Raw genomic sequence first — 17,130 nt, 5'->3', positions numbered from 1 at the left:
ATCCATTTTCCATGTCATTTCTGTTGGTTGGAAGGACTGCCTGGTCTTATATGTCTTATATATACATAACAAAACTCAGATAATGTTGTTGTTTGGTCTTCCTACAACTGAATGCAGCCATTGTTACAAGCCCCTACATCCTGTTCTGGTTCATCATTGTTGTTCTTATATATTTATGTATTTTTGTTTGTTTTGTTTTGTTTCTTTTGATATTCGACTTTCTGTCTTCCCTTGGTTGGTTTTTTTTTTTTTTTCTCTTTAAATATAAATATATGCAGGTTATGTTTCTTTTAACATTACACAAGAATATTATGGTGACAGCTATGATCTGATATGCTGATGTTTTCTTTTCTTCTTGTTATTCCATAATTGTGAATCAAGAAATCGATACCAGTTGTGTAATGTATCATGTGAGAATAACAATAAAAAAAAAAAAAAAAAAAAAAAAAAAAGAAAATAGCACAATCCTTCAAAGAGTACTATCGTAAGAAAATAACAGGATGAATTGGAGCTCAGTGATTATATGAAACCCAATGTTTTGACAGGAATATTGTCCATTTTGTCCACCGCTGCATAATGTAGGCAAATGGCCATGTAAATCTGTATGTCTGTCCAAAGAGAAGGGATCGATTTCAGGGAAAATATTTGCATCCTGGAGTCTTTTAAACAGAAAAGGTATTTTGTGAAAGGTCTAGCTAGAGCGTTTTTACATCCTGCAGCACTTTTTCATAAATCAGTAGTATCAGATAAATAGCTCTCTTATCAGTAACAGGTCAATTAACAGTGTTTTAAATGAAGCAAAAACAATATACATCTTTCATTTCACCACTGGCAGAACACCAAGCACATTACCAGTCATGCAATGTTCTTTTTTTAACCGTTCAAAACTTAAAAAACCTTACAAATACTATTTTGTGTAGAAGACATTTAATCTTTACACAGCAGGACTTTGACTGTGTGAAAGAGAAAACAGTGTGACAGTGAGACCTGCACTAAATCTTAGATTCATGAAGGTATTCAGCTTTAGTTTCAAATAACTGAGAGAGCTGTTGATTCAACTTTGTCGTCATTGTAGAGGCTGTCGGTTCTCCATGTTTCTATTACTTTTTGACATTTCAGTCAGTGTGCTAGGCTAAATAACAGAAACACTTTAGTGTTTAATTGAATCCAGTTTAACAGCACCACAAACCACGTCCTCCATAATGATCATCCAGTTGAATGACGACCTATCTGATGCTGTTTCCATATCATCTGAACATTATAACAGGTTTGTTCATCTCTGGATTTTTATTTTTAGCTTTATTAACAAAACAGGAGCATTCATTCAAGGAACATTCAGCTAGGGAAAGAAAAGAAATAAGTGTGAATAATAATAAAAACAATGTATGTACACACTGTACATGCAGTTTGATTTAGTAGTCCATTGAGTGTCTCAAAATATATTTGAATTTCATTCTTTCTTTTCAGTCCATTTACAGATGCAGCACTTTCCAAAAAAAAAAAAAAAAAAAAGGAGATTTGAGAAGAAGATTTGAGAATTTAACATAAATAGAGTCTTTTTTTCTGGTTTGCTGGATAAAATGTAATGTATATAACTGTATTGAAATTGTATGTACACATTTATTGCTGACCAGATATTTGTTAGAGTCTCAAAATGACGATACCAATAGCGCTTCTTACGAGATCTTTTTTTTAAGCTTTATTGAAAAATGTAGACACATATTCAAAGGATAGATAAGACAGATAAGAAATAGTAAGCTATCACAAGTTTATTAAGATATAGTTTAAAAAAAATGAAAAATTGAAAGGAATATTTTAAAGCACTGTCTGGGTAGCTTTTTGAGTCAATTTAGTGTTTTAAAATAAATTCTCATTTCATTTTTAAACCGGTGGATACTGGTTTACCTTTCAAATCATTTACATGGGATATAGCGGTGCTTGCGTCACTACTGTGCGACGCACATGTCGAGGTGAAAGTGCAAGCTGCCATTTTTTCGATGAAATCTTTCTGGTGAGTTAGGCGACCGAAGGCACAGTGTGAGTTCCCCCGTTAGTTGTTTTGCAGTTTAGTTTCCAGGGCTGGCGTGCCGAGACATATTTAACAGCAGCACTACAGCAGGTTGGTTTATTTAAAACATTTTAGAGCCGCAGAGAAGCTGCACTGCTCTGCAGATGGCTGCTTAGCTCTGCTGGCTAACGTTAGCCGGTGCTGTAAACAAACACCACAGAGAGTAAAGAAACGGCTGCTGATACAGGAGCCATCATCCTACAGGTTGGTTTAACTCATCTGCTGGATAATTAGCGTGGCTAAGAACCGATTTTAACCTTGGCGTCGTAGCGTTAAGTGTAGCTGGGTTTGGTTTGATGCTGCATGTCTGGAAGTTAGCAACGCAGCGCCAGTTTTGATGACAGAGCGAGTTTCTCCAAAATAGCTCGGAGCTCGGTCGCTTTAGAGCGGGTCGGAGTCAGCCCGGTCACACGGGGGGAGCACACACCCGCACCGGCATGTCGTCCTTCTCTGAGTCGGCCCTGGAGAAGAAGCTGTCGGAGCTGAGCAGCTCGCAGCAGAGCGTCCAGACCCTGTCTCTGTGGATCATCCACCACCGCAAACACTCCGGCCTCATCGTCAAAGTGTGGCATAGAGAGCTGAAGAAAGGTGAGAGCTCCTGCACAAGGACAGCTGTTTATAGTAGATTCTGTGCAATAGAACAGGCATAACTTCTTTTTTTTTTTTTTACTGCAAAGCTGAGGAGCAATTTACAGTGTGTAATTAACAGAATACCAGAAACAGGCATTTCTTGTTGGACCATGTCTTTAAAGATCCACATTGTCCACCATCCACAGAAAAAGTAGGAAGGAAGAAGTCAAGAGTCCTGCATCAAATCATTTGTAAACCTACATGGCAATATTATTCTTTTGTTTGATAAGATACATGCATGAAATCTAACACAACTAAGACAGGTTTAGTTGGTGATCGATGTGTTTTCCTGACCTCTTCCTGACAGCACGTTGTCACAGCTTGAATCCCTGCATTGTAACACTAGAAGAAGTCAGTGTCGGGTTTTTATGTCCGTCCCTCAAAAGTAAAAGTTTATTTTTAGATTTGCGATTCTGTTCTGACATCGAACAGCCGCGCGGAGTGAAATCTGCTCGCGATGACTCGGGAGAGATTACAGACGGTAGCAGAATAAATATCAAATTGCCCAGATCGTCGGATTGAATTGGCATTTTGCTTCTGTTGTACTTGAATGACTGAACAAATGTGAGATACGTTCTAGTGCATTGAACAAAGCAGTAACAAATGCATGTAGAAGACTTGTTATTACTTCAGTTTGACTGTGGATGCAGTGACGATATACACTGAAAAATGTGGTGAATTAAAGTAGATAGTCTTGAAGAAAACTAGTCACAACTGCAGCTTAAATTAACTTCACTAATAAACTATTTGGAAGCACTGACAGGTTAATAAAGCGGTGCTGCAGGGAAGTTCTTAAAACCTTTAACTGTAATGATTTAAAGTAGATGTTTTTGGTCTTCCAGCCAAATGCGCCAGGAAGCTGACGTTCCTGTACCTGGCCAACGATGTCATCCAGAACAGCAAGAAGAAAGGACCAGAGTTCACCAAAGACTTCGAGACTGTGCTCGTCGACGCCTGCTCACATGTTGCCAGGTAAGTTATAATGCGACGACCTTGCGCTCTCAAGACAGCTACTGTGGTGGTCTGTGTCGAGAGCGGGGCTGGGACTGCTTTCCTGAATTGATTCGTTTCTGATTTGTAAGGTCCCAACTCCATTTATTTTGTGATTCAAGGCTATTTTGCACAAAACTAACGTTGGTGGCATTTCCACAATATTTGACCTCTATTAATGCATATGTCTGTGCTTTTGTCCAGCTCTTCTTTGTCCTCCAAAATGCTGCTGCACATCAGGTTTCAGGCCTGACAGTGCTGTCGGAGTCGGAGGTTTTGTCTTGTTTCTGATTTCCCTCACACTTGGACTAATCTCGTTTTATTTATGTTGGATTTATTTTCAGCAAAATAAGTAAGGATGTCCCAGTCAAGTTTTTCTGATCTGTTGAAACCTTTAATATTGAATAGTGGCCGATCCGTGTCCTGGTCCTATCTTAAGTAAGCAAAATTTCCTCCCCAGGACATTCAGAAAGGCTTTTCTTATCTTGTATTCTCCTAGATCACATGTGCACCGTGCGACTGCACTAAGTTCAATGAATGGGGCTGTCAGAGTTAATGTAGTGTGGAGAGTGTAGCTCGTACCTTGGCCCTAGAAAACCTGTGTTCTCTGCTCTCTACAAATGGTCTCCGTAGCAAGGAAATCTTTCTCTTCTTTTAAACGCAGTGTTCAGCATTTGTTGTCGTCGTTGTTTCGGTGCCAGCCTTCACCTGACAGTACTTGATGTATTCTGTTTTTGTAATTTTTTTTTGTAGGCGGCGAATCAAGTTGGTAGTATTTAAAAACCATCTCCTACTACCACCTTGTGAAATTTCCACATTGCACAATTTAGAAACTGCTGTCTGACTAAGTACTTCCACACAGCAGACACGTTAAGCCACGTCATAGTCGTGTTTTTGGAAGCTTTGAAGCTATCCAGCTGCCGTTACAAAGAAGACGTTTTGACGGTACAGGGACAGGGTTTTGGTTTATGGCAGACCTAAAATAAATACCTACAAAAGACGATGCACTCGTTTGAAATATGCCTAGATCAAGCCCGATACCGATTGTGTCGTCCCTAAGAAGTAAATACAAGTATTACAGAGTTATATGTAGCTTAAGAAAAAATTTATTCAAATGTCAATGTGCACCTTGCTAGTAAGCCAAAAGTAGTAAACCCCTTGATATCACAGAGTGACGAGAATCTTTCTTTTCATTATTTAGGAATCTCATTTCCTGAAATATTTTTAGGCTGGTTTGCACAAAGAAACACATTTTTAAAGCTGGGTATACACCTTTATTTCTATCCCAGAATAAAGAGATGATGATGCATGAAAGAATTGTAGTGATATCTCCTCTGCTCACTGTGAAAGAGGTTCAAAAGAGGACAGCTACGACTCAGGTAGAGTGGGTTGTCCTCTAGTCTCAGGGCTGGTGGATCAATCCCTGATAAAACGAAGGCTAGCTGAGGTGTCCTTGGGCAAGACACTGAATCCCAGGGACAGACGAACACCTTCCTTAGCAGTTAACGTCACTGGTGTGTGAGTGTGTAAATAAAAATGGGTGAGTACCAGTTGGGTAGAAAGGCACTACTATAAGTGCAGGCCATTCACCATTCAAGGATGCCCATTGTACCAGTCTTGCAGAGCAGATAAACAAAAGTCTCACTCTATCCCCTTACTAAAATATGTAGGGATGCACCTTAAATCAACCTGCAAGAGAATTATTTACAGTTCCTCCCATTTTAACTGTTTTATTGACAAAAGCAAATGGACTTTGCAGTAATTCCAATGTGCAATTTTATTTTAAGTTCACAAAGTAGTAGTCGGTAGCATTACTGTCACTGCAGTACAAGGACCACAGCTTAGCAAATCCATCGTTGCAAACAAAGTATGTGGTCAGTACAACAACAAAAAACAACAACCTGTGTCTTTAAAGTTTAGAGTTACACTTTCTAATCTTTAGCGTATGAGGCTGTTAGAAGTTTACACAATATTATCTGCTGAATTAAGCTGAGTGTGCTTTAAATGATAATATATAATATTTAATATTTACATCTTATACAGTTATTCCAATCCCACGTGCTATTGTTTTTTTTTTTAACCTTAGAAACTAGCTCAGTGGATGCAGATGTTTTCACCCACTAACTACGTGCTAATACAGTTAGCATACGTCTATGGCACTTTACATTCATTAAATTAGCATAGCGGTTAGCGGACTTTTCCCGATAACTTTCCAAAACGAACAAACGAACAAACAAACAAACAAACGAAAAAGCATTCTTTATGTTTAACGATTTTACTCGTTTTTACAAGTTTGAAACGCATATTTTTTTACTGCAGCTGTAGAACCACGGTCCTTTACAAAACTTTAATCCGATTTTAAAAATGTTCAACTAAATTACTGACATCGGACATTGATATAGAGGTTTAATCTGATTGGCTATCCGGAACGGCAGGACGCCACCTGATTGGCTCGTTTTCGTTTGTCGATCAATACTTCAGTTTTCTATGCCGCCGTTCAACGGATGGTTTTCCCACCGACACTGGAGGACTCGCTGCTCGTCGCATGGTTACAGTTGCTAAATAACACAAAGGTAACACTGCGCATGCGTGTGCGCACGGCTGCGTGCGCACCGTAGGTGGGCGTGGCCTATGTGAAGGGCCATCACGCGACATTGATGACGTCATGTTTTCCCTTTGATCTGATAGATCTGATAGATCAAAGGAGCACAGTTTTATTCATAGCTAACTGAACTCTGGTTATTTAAACTCATTACGTAAGTATCTTCCGAGAATTGTTGCGTGAGAAAACGAATTAGCATTCATCTGCATCCTATATCTAGATAGATAGATAGATAGATAGATAACCCTCAAACCAGCTTTCTGTATATCGACAAAGACTCTAAAGTCTCCATGGTCCAAAACGATAAAGCTCCTGGATCTGAAAATAACCCTGAAACCAGCTTCCTGGATATCAACAAAAATACTAAAGCCATGGTTCAAAACAATAAAATTCCTGTATCTGAAGAGACCAACTTCCTGAATCTCGACAAAGACGCCATGGATCGAGGTGATAAAGCTGAACATACACCTAAACCCTGCTTTCTGGATCTCGACAAAGACTCTAAAGTCTCCATGGACCAAGACGACAAAGCTCCTGTATCTGAAACCAAGCCAGAAAGCAAAAAGGTCTGTTGGTCAGAGGTCTCCACAGACCAACAGCTAACAGGCCCAGAGGCCAAAGCCCAGACTCCGGCCTCTACAACTATTGAGTGTGCTCCTGAGGCAGAAGATGAAAACAAACTCAAAATGTTTGTCACAATGCTGACAGTGAAAGTGTTGAACAAGTGTAACGTTCTCCAGAACCTGAGGAAAGAAGACTGGACCGCCCTAACGAAGCGCCTGATCAGAAAGACGATGGAGGGACTTGCTGCCTATGAAGACTTCTGTCCGGATTTAAAGTACAGCAAAAAAGTCTACAAGGCCGTACTGAAAGACCTGCAATTCAAAGACAGGCACCGCATTCTGGAGTTCAAGTTCTCACGGCAGGACCTATCTGTAGAAGCCGAAATCATCCTGAGTATTATAGCTAACGTCAAAAAGTTGCCTGTTAAGATGGAACGAAAAGCTGCGTTCCGCGCCCATTGGATAGATCGGTTCCAATTAGTGATGTTTGCTGGGGTAATACTGGGAGGCGTGATTCTAATGTTGCTCATATGATGAAGCAGCAACAATGACCAACATTAATTAGTTTCGGATAGATAGATAGATAGATGGATGGATGATGGATGGATAGTTAGTTTAGTTTAATTTAGTTTAGAAAGTTAGTTTAGTTTAGTTTAGTGACGGCGCAGTGGGGAGGTGGTTAGCACTGATGCCTCACAGTAAAAAAAGTCCAATCAATGGTCCGACCAGGCCTTTCTTTGTGGAGTTTGCATGTTCTCCAGTGGTTTCTCTCCGGGTACTCCGGCTTTCTCCCACTGTCCAAAGACATGCTTGTTAGGTTATAGGTGTGTATGTGAGTGTGAATGTTTAGTTTAGTTTAGTTTAGAAAGTTAGTTTAGTTTAGTGACGGCTCCAGTGGTTTCTCTCCGGGTACTCTGGCTTTTTCCCACTGTCCAAAGACATGCTTGTTAGGTTATAGGTGTGTATGTGAGTGTGAATGGTTAGTTTAGTTTAGTTTAGTTTAGTTGGTTAAATGTATATCACATGATCTTTATTATTATTAATAAAAATAATGTAACGTAACAATCATGAATTAATGTGGTTTTATGAAAATAAAGCAGAAAACCACAGGTGAAATATTAACACTGGCTCAGTTCCATTTAGTAACTGAAACTGTCTCACCTGAAGGGAACACAGGTTGCAGTTATTAAGATTCAAGATTCAAGAGTTTACTGTCACATGCACAGTATATAAACATGTTTCCCTGTACAATGAAATTCTTATTTGGGGCTGGGGACTGCGTGTAAAACATAAACCAAAGGTATGTGCATGAGACTTCTCGGTTTGCTTAAAAAATCGGAAAGAATATTTTGAACGTGCTCATTGACCACAAATCTAAAACAAAGTATGCTCAGAGTAGCTCAGAGTCTGTACCGGCCTCTTTGTCTATGGCCCTGTTCAGACCTTGTGTTAACATCTGACCTGGAAAATTTAATCGCAAGTGACCAGCATTTAGAGCAAGAGTTAACACCTGGCGTTAAAATGTTTCTCAGATCCAAACTTAGTTTCGCGGTCTGTATGTAAATAAACTCCGACATCATTTGGAGCACAGAGGAATATTTTAACTGTGGCTGTCTCTGATCTCCGCCCTGACGATGGTATGACCTGCACAAAACTCGTGACACCAACTCTTATGTTGACGCAGCATCAGAAAGGTGGTGGATTTAGTATTGTCAAAGCTGTGCGGCTTCCTTTTAACGTTAAGAATACATTTTAAGCTGCGATTAACACTCTCACAGTCTGGAAATTCAGGAAATGATCGAGTGGGTCACAAATGTGAACATTTCAAATGTGGAAGTCCGACCACAGTACGGGCGCAGAAAATCATCTGTACTTTGTGGACCAGTACAGTCTTTGTGTATCATCAGTGTGTTCCAGTACAATGTGCACACATACTTGGCAATAAAGCTGATTCTTCTTCTTTCTCTGTTTTCCACTGGGTAATGGGGTTCATGTATTTAAGGCTTCACTGACCTCATAGTAAAATGATTTCCATTGCCTCTTGTCAAAGTCTCAAAATGTGTTTGATGTAATATTCATGCTTTCAGTTGCCTCCCAAACTTGTCTTCTGATGAACTCTACCGTTCTCCTGCCGCCCTGCAGGGAAGCAGACGAGAACAGTAAAAAGCACATGGAGAGGCTGCTGAACATCTGGAAGGAGAGGAGCCTCTACAGAGCTGACTTCATTCAGCAGCTCAAACTGGCCATAGAAGACTCTAACAGCCCCAGGCCTTCAGGTCAGACGACTAGTATGTACACTTGTTACGCTCTAATGTGAACTGTACTCGTTGGAGGTGGGCGATAGCAAAAAAAAAAATATCACCAACACTGATAGCAGTTACTTATTTTAAACAAGGTTTAACAGGAGATGTGGTAGGTGCCATGATTTATGGGTTAAATGCATCATTGTTAGGCTGCTTCTGAAATCCATTTCAATACATCATGTGATTCTGACTCGCAACATGTTCCTGAAATGTTATCTAACAGGATCCTCTTTTTTTAATGGGTTGTATTGATGCTAAATCAAAATGTCAGTGTTTAAAATATTGATCCATCAGTCCCTTGTGTTTGTATCACACAAGCTTTTCTATTCTACAGTACAATGTGTAAGACTGTTCTGTTGTGTGGTCTCTGCAGAAGAGAAGAAGCCTGTGAAACGAAGCTACCAGAAGATCCAGGAAGAGGAAGATGACGAGGATGACGATTACAGAAGTCACAACTCTCCTCGCAACTCGGACGCCTCCGCAGCTCAGCTGGTAGGGCAGCCAGTATTTTATTGATTTGATCGTCATTACTTCTATACCCCTACTTTCCATTTAATTATTTTCTCCCCTCATCTAACATGTTCTCTCTTTTCCCCTTCAAACACCCAGACAGAGGAGCTGGTGAAAGCCCTGCAGGACCTGGAGAATGCTGCATCAGGTGACGCGGCTGTTCGTCAGAAGATCGCGTCCCTGCCGCAGGAAGTCCAGGATGTTTCTCTACTGGAGAAGATCACTGGTAGGACCTGAAAGATCAGCTTGATGGAAAGGAGTTCTTCTTAGTGCACTTAACTTCATCGTTGCATTCTCGTTTTTTCCCTTGTTACAGCATAATTCTTCTGAATTAAATTATTTATCATATGTTTAATATTATTTTATTATTTACGCCTATCAGCCACAACATGACCACTGACAGTACAAGTAAATAACATTGGCTGTCTTGTGGATGTTACTTAGACATGTATCACTCACCTAGACCAGGCCAGACACCCCCACCCCGTAGCAATGACACTCACACACACAAAAAAACTTCAGGCAGCAGGATGCAGCCTGACACAGGCACACCACAAAAACACTTTAGGAACAACAAAAAAAAAAAAAAACATGAAGAACAGCACATTAGATCAGAAACTGATCAATTATCTGTGGGATGATCCATAGAGCCCCCTCCCCTCAACCAATAGGACCCTAAGGCCCCCACTAACAACATAGTGTTGCCAGACACCACAGTACACCCTCAGAAGGTCCATGTCCATTCTCTGATGAGTCACAACTGTTTTGGGGGCACAAGGGAGACCTACACAATATTAGGAAGGTGGTCATAATGTTATGTCTAATCGTTGTATCTCATAGCTTTGCTACAAAAGCTAATGTGAGGACTGTCAAATGGAGAAAAAAGCAATATAAAACAAAATCACAAACCCAAATAGGAGCAGTGGAAAAAACAAACAAACAATGTATACAGTGAAAATAAAATGTGTGAAATACCTTAAACAGTATCTTGTACAAATGTGAAAGTGGTCATAGTACATATTGTACTGATTCCATGCTGAGCAATGCAGGAACAATGTACTCAAGCGATATATTTCTGCCATGTACAGTAACAAACTCGGTTAAAGATATTCTTTAATGTTAACATCCAACTCTGGTATCAATCTAGACAAGGAGGCGGCAGACAAGCTGTCAAAAACGGTGGATGAAGCCTGTTTGCTGCTGGCCGAGTACAACGGCCGACTGGCTGCAGAGCTGGAGGACCGGAGGCAGCTGGCTCGTATGCTGACTGAATACATAGGCAGCCAGAAGGAGGCGCTCGTGGAGAGAGAGAAGAAACTCGAGGTAAGGCACAAATGTTAACAGTCCACAGCATAATGAAAACAAGGCTACATTCTTGTTTAAAAATTATTTCAGGAGTGAATCAGAAATAATCTCTGAGCATATGGTGCTCCATATAGGGTTTATAACTCAGCAAGACATGGAAATGTCCACAAATCCCTCTAATAATGGATATCTTCCTGTGCTTGTAGCCTGTAGTTGCATCTATAATAAAATGGTCACATGATTCACAGATTCAAATCTATCTTAAGGGAAATCAGTCCATATCTGATCTGGTATCGATTCATAAAATCCTTGGATACGTTTTTAAAATATATTCCATTTCCTGTATATATATTTCCAGCAACAGAATTAGGCCACAAGATCCAAAACATGACAGAAACTACACCTCTGAGAGCTCCGTCGGGCTTCGGACAGCTCATGTGTGGCAACATTTAGGGTTTTGTAAAGTATGATGACAGAGATGTAGTGTGGAAATATCCCTGGAACCAGTAACAACATAAATATTGTAAAAATCTCTTTCATTACTAAGCAGAATTGTTTCAAAACTGACATATATCCTTGTGAATTTAATCGATCCAGGACATCAATAGCAACACCCAGCCCAGCGTGATTCAGTTTCAGAAAACTTTTATTTGTCCTCAGGGTGGCAATTTAAGGCACATGTGAGCAGCATGACGGCAAGAACAAGACACTTTTAAGGAACAAAGAATAGAACAATACACAGTTTGTACAAACAAAACTATGCCATAAATATTTGAAACTTTCCAAACCATCTATGGAGGATGTAAACGTGACTGTAAGAGTAAAGCGAAGAAAGTGGAACATGTAAACAAAGAATTACAGGGATTATATATTTACATGCTATTGCAGAGGTAGTATGGGCAATAAATAACAATAAATATCAAACAGGAGACAGTTGCACAAAAAAGCATGTGAAAGGTGCTTTAAAAAAAAAAGGTGCTTGGAGAAAACCAACAAAAAAACTTCACGATGGAGGAGTGTCTGGGTGCTGCTTGTTGATAGAGGTCTTCGATTAATCTGTGGTTTAGGCTTCCGTGTCAATTTGACCCGTAGCTAAGGTGACAGCCCAGACCCTACGCAGACCCACCTCCCCAAAAATTGAACTACGTGTTGTGGTGACGCTGACTGAAAGAGCTGTGATTGGTCCGCTTGGTAGTAGCGTGTTTCCGCTTTAGTATTTCCAGCTGCTTCTCCATCTCCGCAAGTTTTGAATTGATTGTTTTGGATCAATGCAGATGGGACACACTGAAGAGAGATTGACTGAGAACATTTGTACGTCTCGTCTTCGGCCAAAGTTTCAGAATTCCTTTAAAATGACGTATACGCTTCCTGCTGATAGATCCATCTGATTAGACCAGCTTCTTCTTTTTCACCTACTCAGCACAGCTTTTCCTTGAAATGGAGGATAATTAGTGATATTTTGGGTGCATCCATCTAGCTTCCTTACTCTCTAACTTCCATTTCTTGCCCTTTCTTATATCTAGATTGTCAGGAAATCTGTAAAAAGCTCATGTGCAAAATTCAATTGTTGTCTTGTCTTCTGCAGGAGTATAAACAGAAACTGGCGAGGGTGACTCAGGTGAGGAAAGAGCTCAAGTCTCACATCCAGAGTCTCCCTGACCTCTCTCTCCTGCCCAACGTGACCGGGGGTCTGGCGCCTCTCCCCTCAGCCGGAGACCTCTTCTCCACCGACTGAAAGAGCTTTGCCCAGACAAACTAACCCCACCCCCCCCCCCCCGGCCCACTCCCAATCTCAGCCATATGTTTGATTACTCCCAGCTGCATCTCCAGCCAGAGGACACGCGTGGTCAGACCTCTCCCCAGAAGAGTAGCCAGCCCACCTGCTAACTGGAACCTGCAGGATGAAAAGGAGAAATGAACATTACAAGGTCAAATTAAACAGAGAACGGAGACTCTTGTCAGCCTGGATCTTTTCTTCCCGTATTCGCTTGACCGTCAAGGATTCCACTTCACCAGCTTGGAACACGTTTGTTTTCCCCCCGACTGCTTTTATTTAGTTTTAAAAGCTGGGAATGTCAGTGACTCAGGAGGAACGAACGGGGGGGTGAGCCTGAAAAAGCAATGTTAAGGCATAAATATTGGTTGTCAGGATGTGTCAGAACGTCTGTGTGGTATATTTTTCAGTTCAAGCAAACGGTGGGCCGTTTACTCTCTTTAATTCTTCTAGGTTGTGACTACACTGTGAGGAGGTTGTACCATTCATTAGTTTTATTTTATTATTTTTTCTGTCTTTCAGTTGATGGCTTTTTATGGACGCGTAGTTGGATAGCTGGTTTTGATGTGTGTGTGTACAGATAGCGACAATACGAAACGTCAGGCACACATGGGCGGAGTGGGGTTGAACAGGATTATTTTAAAGTCAAGAGACAAGTTGTAGTTTTGTGTTCAAATTTGCAATAGATTGTCCTCGTTTTTTTTTTTTTTACCCACGTATGCAGTTAAAAGCAACAGTTTTCATGCTTTAATTTGGGATATAATTAGTCTGATTATGGTCATTTATTTGGAAGAGTACCCGAACCAGACACTGATCTGTACTTAATGCTGAACTTCAAAATACACGGAGAGAAAGAAACTAAAGTCAGGTGTTGAAATCCTTATATTTTAGTGTCTGTAGGGTTGAGCAAGGAGATGGAGATGAAGACGTATTAAGACGACTAACCTGCGGCATTTTCTGATGGTGTTACAACATTTGTTAGAATAAAAAAGTAAGAATGTTAAATGGACTGAACGGACATTTTCAGCTGCATTCTCAGGTATGAGCATAATGAGTTATAATACTAAAATAAATCGACCATTAAACACAAATTTACATCGGCAGTTCCTCTCACTTTTTAGTTAGTAGTAGATATTAAATTCGGGAAGAGTGAGCCATTTCCATTGTTGTTTTTTTTTTGTTTTTTTTAATCTTGGTTTTCAGTTTATACAGCGGAAAAAAATAATTATTGAGAAGTTTTATGTTAAAAGGTCAAAGATGTTTACTTGGACTACTGCTAAAAAAAAAAAAAAAGAAAAGAAAGAAAAAGGGTCGTTTTGTTAAAGCTTTCAGAAGCAGATGACGGCTCCTGCTCCTGCTAAGATGAGTGTTTTTTTAAAATAAAGGAGGATAATAGTAGCTTACCTGCTGATGCAACAGGTGAGAAATGCTGCTGCAAATCCTATCCAGTTAACTCTGACTGGTGTCTCGCTGTCTGCCTGGAACCACAGCTTAATCAGTGTTCGTTAAAAACCAAAGGTATGCTCATTATTAGAGTCGCGACTCTTTCATCCATTTTTCTTTCAGATATAATTCAATACAGACAAAGTGTTCCACGCAGCGGCCGTATACCAGGACAAGGATTGCAGTAACATTTTAACCCAGATGTGCTTCACTGTAGATACTATTTAGATATTTTCATACCTATTTGCTGTGTGGTATGTGTTTCTCTCTGTAGAATCATACTGTACTACCAGAACTCTACCAGTAGGGGGTAGTGTTTTTTTCTGTAATGAAAGTGATTCAGTGGACGCCAATAAACTGGAACCATTTGAACAAATTCTGTGTGTGTCTTATACATCAAATCAGTATAAAAGTCAAGATGCCTGCCCCAAAAACACCCACTGCACAGTAGAAGTTAGTGGAAAACATCCTGCTCGTAGGTGTTTTTGTCCAAAATTATTATTACTGGAAAGCAGTAGGGATGCACCTTAAATCGACCTGCAACACAATTATTTACAATTTTCCCCATTTTAACTGTATTACTGACAAAAGCAAATGGACTTTGCAGTAATTGCTATGTGCAATTTTATTTTAAGTTCACAAGGTAGTAGTGATTACTGTCTCTGCAGTACAAGAACCACAGTTTAGCAAATCCATCTCTGCAAACAAAGTATGTGGTCAGTACAACAAAAAAAAACTGTCTGTTTCCTCTGCAAACGTGTTTTTCCCCACGTACATATCCACAACATCCGGTTCTGTTGTACAACATAATGCTGTGTACAACATAATTAAAAGCTTTTAAGACTTCCAAAATCTTAATGTTCACTGTAAAGCTGCAATATTCAGCAAATACTCCAAAACTCAAAATAAACCTAGTTTTAAAGTTTAGAGTTACACTTTCTAATCTTTAGAGGCTGTTAGAGGTTTACACAATATTATCTGCTGAATTAACCTTAAACTTAATTTTAAACAGTGTAGTAATATTTAATATTTACATATTATACAGTTATTCCAATCCCATGTGCTATTGTTTTTTTTAACCTTAGAAACTAGCTCAGTGAATGCAAATGTTTTCACCCACTAACTACGTGCTAATACAGTTAGCATACGTCTATGGCACTTTACATTCATTAAATTAGCATAGCGGTTAGCGGACTTTTTCCGATAACTTTCCAAAACAAACAAACGAACAAACATTCTTTATGTTTAACGATTTTACTCGCCTTTCAGAAGTTTGAAATGCACATTTTTTTATTGCAGCTGTAGAACCACGGTCCTTTCCAAAACTTTAATCCGATTTTAAAAATGTTCAACTAAATTACTGACATCGGACATTGATATAGAGGTTTAATCTGATTGGCTATCCGGAACGGCAGGACGCCACCTGATTGGCTCGTTTTCGTTTGTCGATCAATAGAGAGCCGAAGTCCCGCCCCCTCTACTTCCGGGTTATGGGACCTATCTTTTGAAAAAATATGAACGGCAGTCTATGGCGAAAGATAAATTATTTTCTGGTCCCGATCGACTTGTGCCTTGGATTATACATATGTTGTTTTTCAGAATAAAAAATGATTTTATATGTCAAGAATGTCACAGTTTGTCGCAAGATAGTTAAGTAAAACGCTATGGAAAATACGTAATTAAACGAACTACAAGTCCCGCATGCTGGCGCGTACAGAACCGACCAAAACTCCCTTGGTGTAACTACAGCTCTCGACATGACCCGATTTATAATGGTTTTCACCTCGTTTGATGCTTCTGCCTTCGTCCTGGAAGAAGACGGTAAAGCTCAACAAGGAGACAGCCATAGTTCTCTAGGGATCTCTAGAGAGATGTAGTTCACTATGCGATCTCATACAAAACCTAATGTTGTTCAGCTTATTTACGTCAAATAATTTATCTCTTGACGTGAAAAATTATCTTTTAAATTCACACACATCATATGTGAAATTCATGCCACAATTCGATCGGGACCAAAAAATAATTATTATCTCTCCATAGACTGCCGTTCATATTTTTTCGAAAGATAGGTCCCATAACCCGGAAGTAGGGGGGCGGGACTTCGCCTCTCTATACTACCGCCGTTCCGCCGCCGTTCAACGGATAGTTTTCCCACCGACACACTCGCTGCCCGTCGCATGGTTACGTTACATTCACAGTTACCAGAGCCCGTCTATGGACGTTCTCTGCAGTTACTAAATGTGTGTGTCAATGGCCTCACAAAGATAACATTGCGCATGCGTGTGCACAGCATGCGTGTGCGCATGCGCGCGTGCATACCGTAGGTGGGCGTGGCCTCATGTTTTTTCTTTGATCTGATAGATCAAAGGAGCACAGTTTTAGTTATAGCTAACTGAGCTCTGGTTATTTAAACTCATTACGTAAGTATCTTCTGAGAATTGTTGAGTGAGAAAACGAATTAGCATTCATCTGCATCCTGTATCTAGATAGATAGATAGATAGATAGATAGATAACCCTCAAACCAGCTTTCTGTATATCGACAAAGACTCTAAAGTCTCCATGGTCCAAAACGATAAAGCTCCTGGATCTGAAAATAACCCTGAAACCAGCTTCCTGGATATCGACAAAAAATCTAAAGCCATCATGGTTCAAAACAATAAAATTCCTGTATCTGAAGAGACCAACTTCCTGAATCTCGACAAAGACGCCATGGATCGAGGTGATAAAGCTGAACATACACCTAAACCCTGCTTTCTGGATCTCGACAAAGACTCTAAAGTCTCCATGAACCAAGACGACAAAGCTCCTGTATCTGAAACCAAGCCAGGAAGAAAAAAGGTCTGTTGGTCAGAGGTCTCCACAGACCAACAGCTAACAGGCCCAGAGCCCAGAGCCCAGAGGCCGGCCTCTACAACTATTGAGTGTGCTCCTGAGGCAGAAG

At 40.1% G+C, this 17,130-nt stretch overlaps 1 protein-coding gene across 6 annotated transcripts; it reads left to right on the top strand.

Annotated features, from left to right (window-relative positions):
* Positions 1–1,950: 1,950 nt before the first annotated feature.
* On the top strand, positions 1,951–14,558 carry rprd1b (regulation of nuclear pre-mRNA domain containing 1B). Of its 6 annotated transcripts, none has more exons than XM_084553240.1 (7): positions 1,951–2,656; positions 3,523–3,670; positions 8,996–9,141; positions 9,530–9,648; positions 9,766–9,892; positions 10,814–10,989; positions 12,557–14,558. In XM_084553240.1, exons 1-7 carry the CDS (start codon positions 2,506–2,508, stop codon positions 12,704–12,706), a joined length of 1,017 nt encoding a protein of 338 aa, XP_084409366.1. In that variant the 5' UTR covers positions 1,951–2,505; the 3' UTR covers positions 12,707–14,558. The 6 variants fall into 6 exon arrangements, with proteins under 6 accessions (XP_084409366.1, XP_084409367.1, XP_084409368.1 ...); XM_084553241.1 differs by having other exon boundaries at positions 1,952–2,656; positions 8,996–9,129; XM_084553242.1 differs by having other exon boundaries at positions 1,953–2,656; positions 3,541–3,670.
* Positions 14,559–17,130: the final 2,572 nt, after the last annotated feature.

This window comes from Chelon labrosus, assembly GCF_963514085.1.
Source record: "Chelon labrosus genome assembly, chromosome: 10".
Classification (NCBI taxonomy): Eukaryota; Metazoa; Chordata; class Actinopteri; order Mugiliformes; family Mugilidae; genus Chelon; species Chelon labrosus.
Note: the sequence above shows the minus strand (reverse complement) of the source record. Positions and strands in the feature narration are given on the sequence as shown.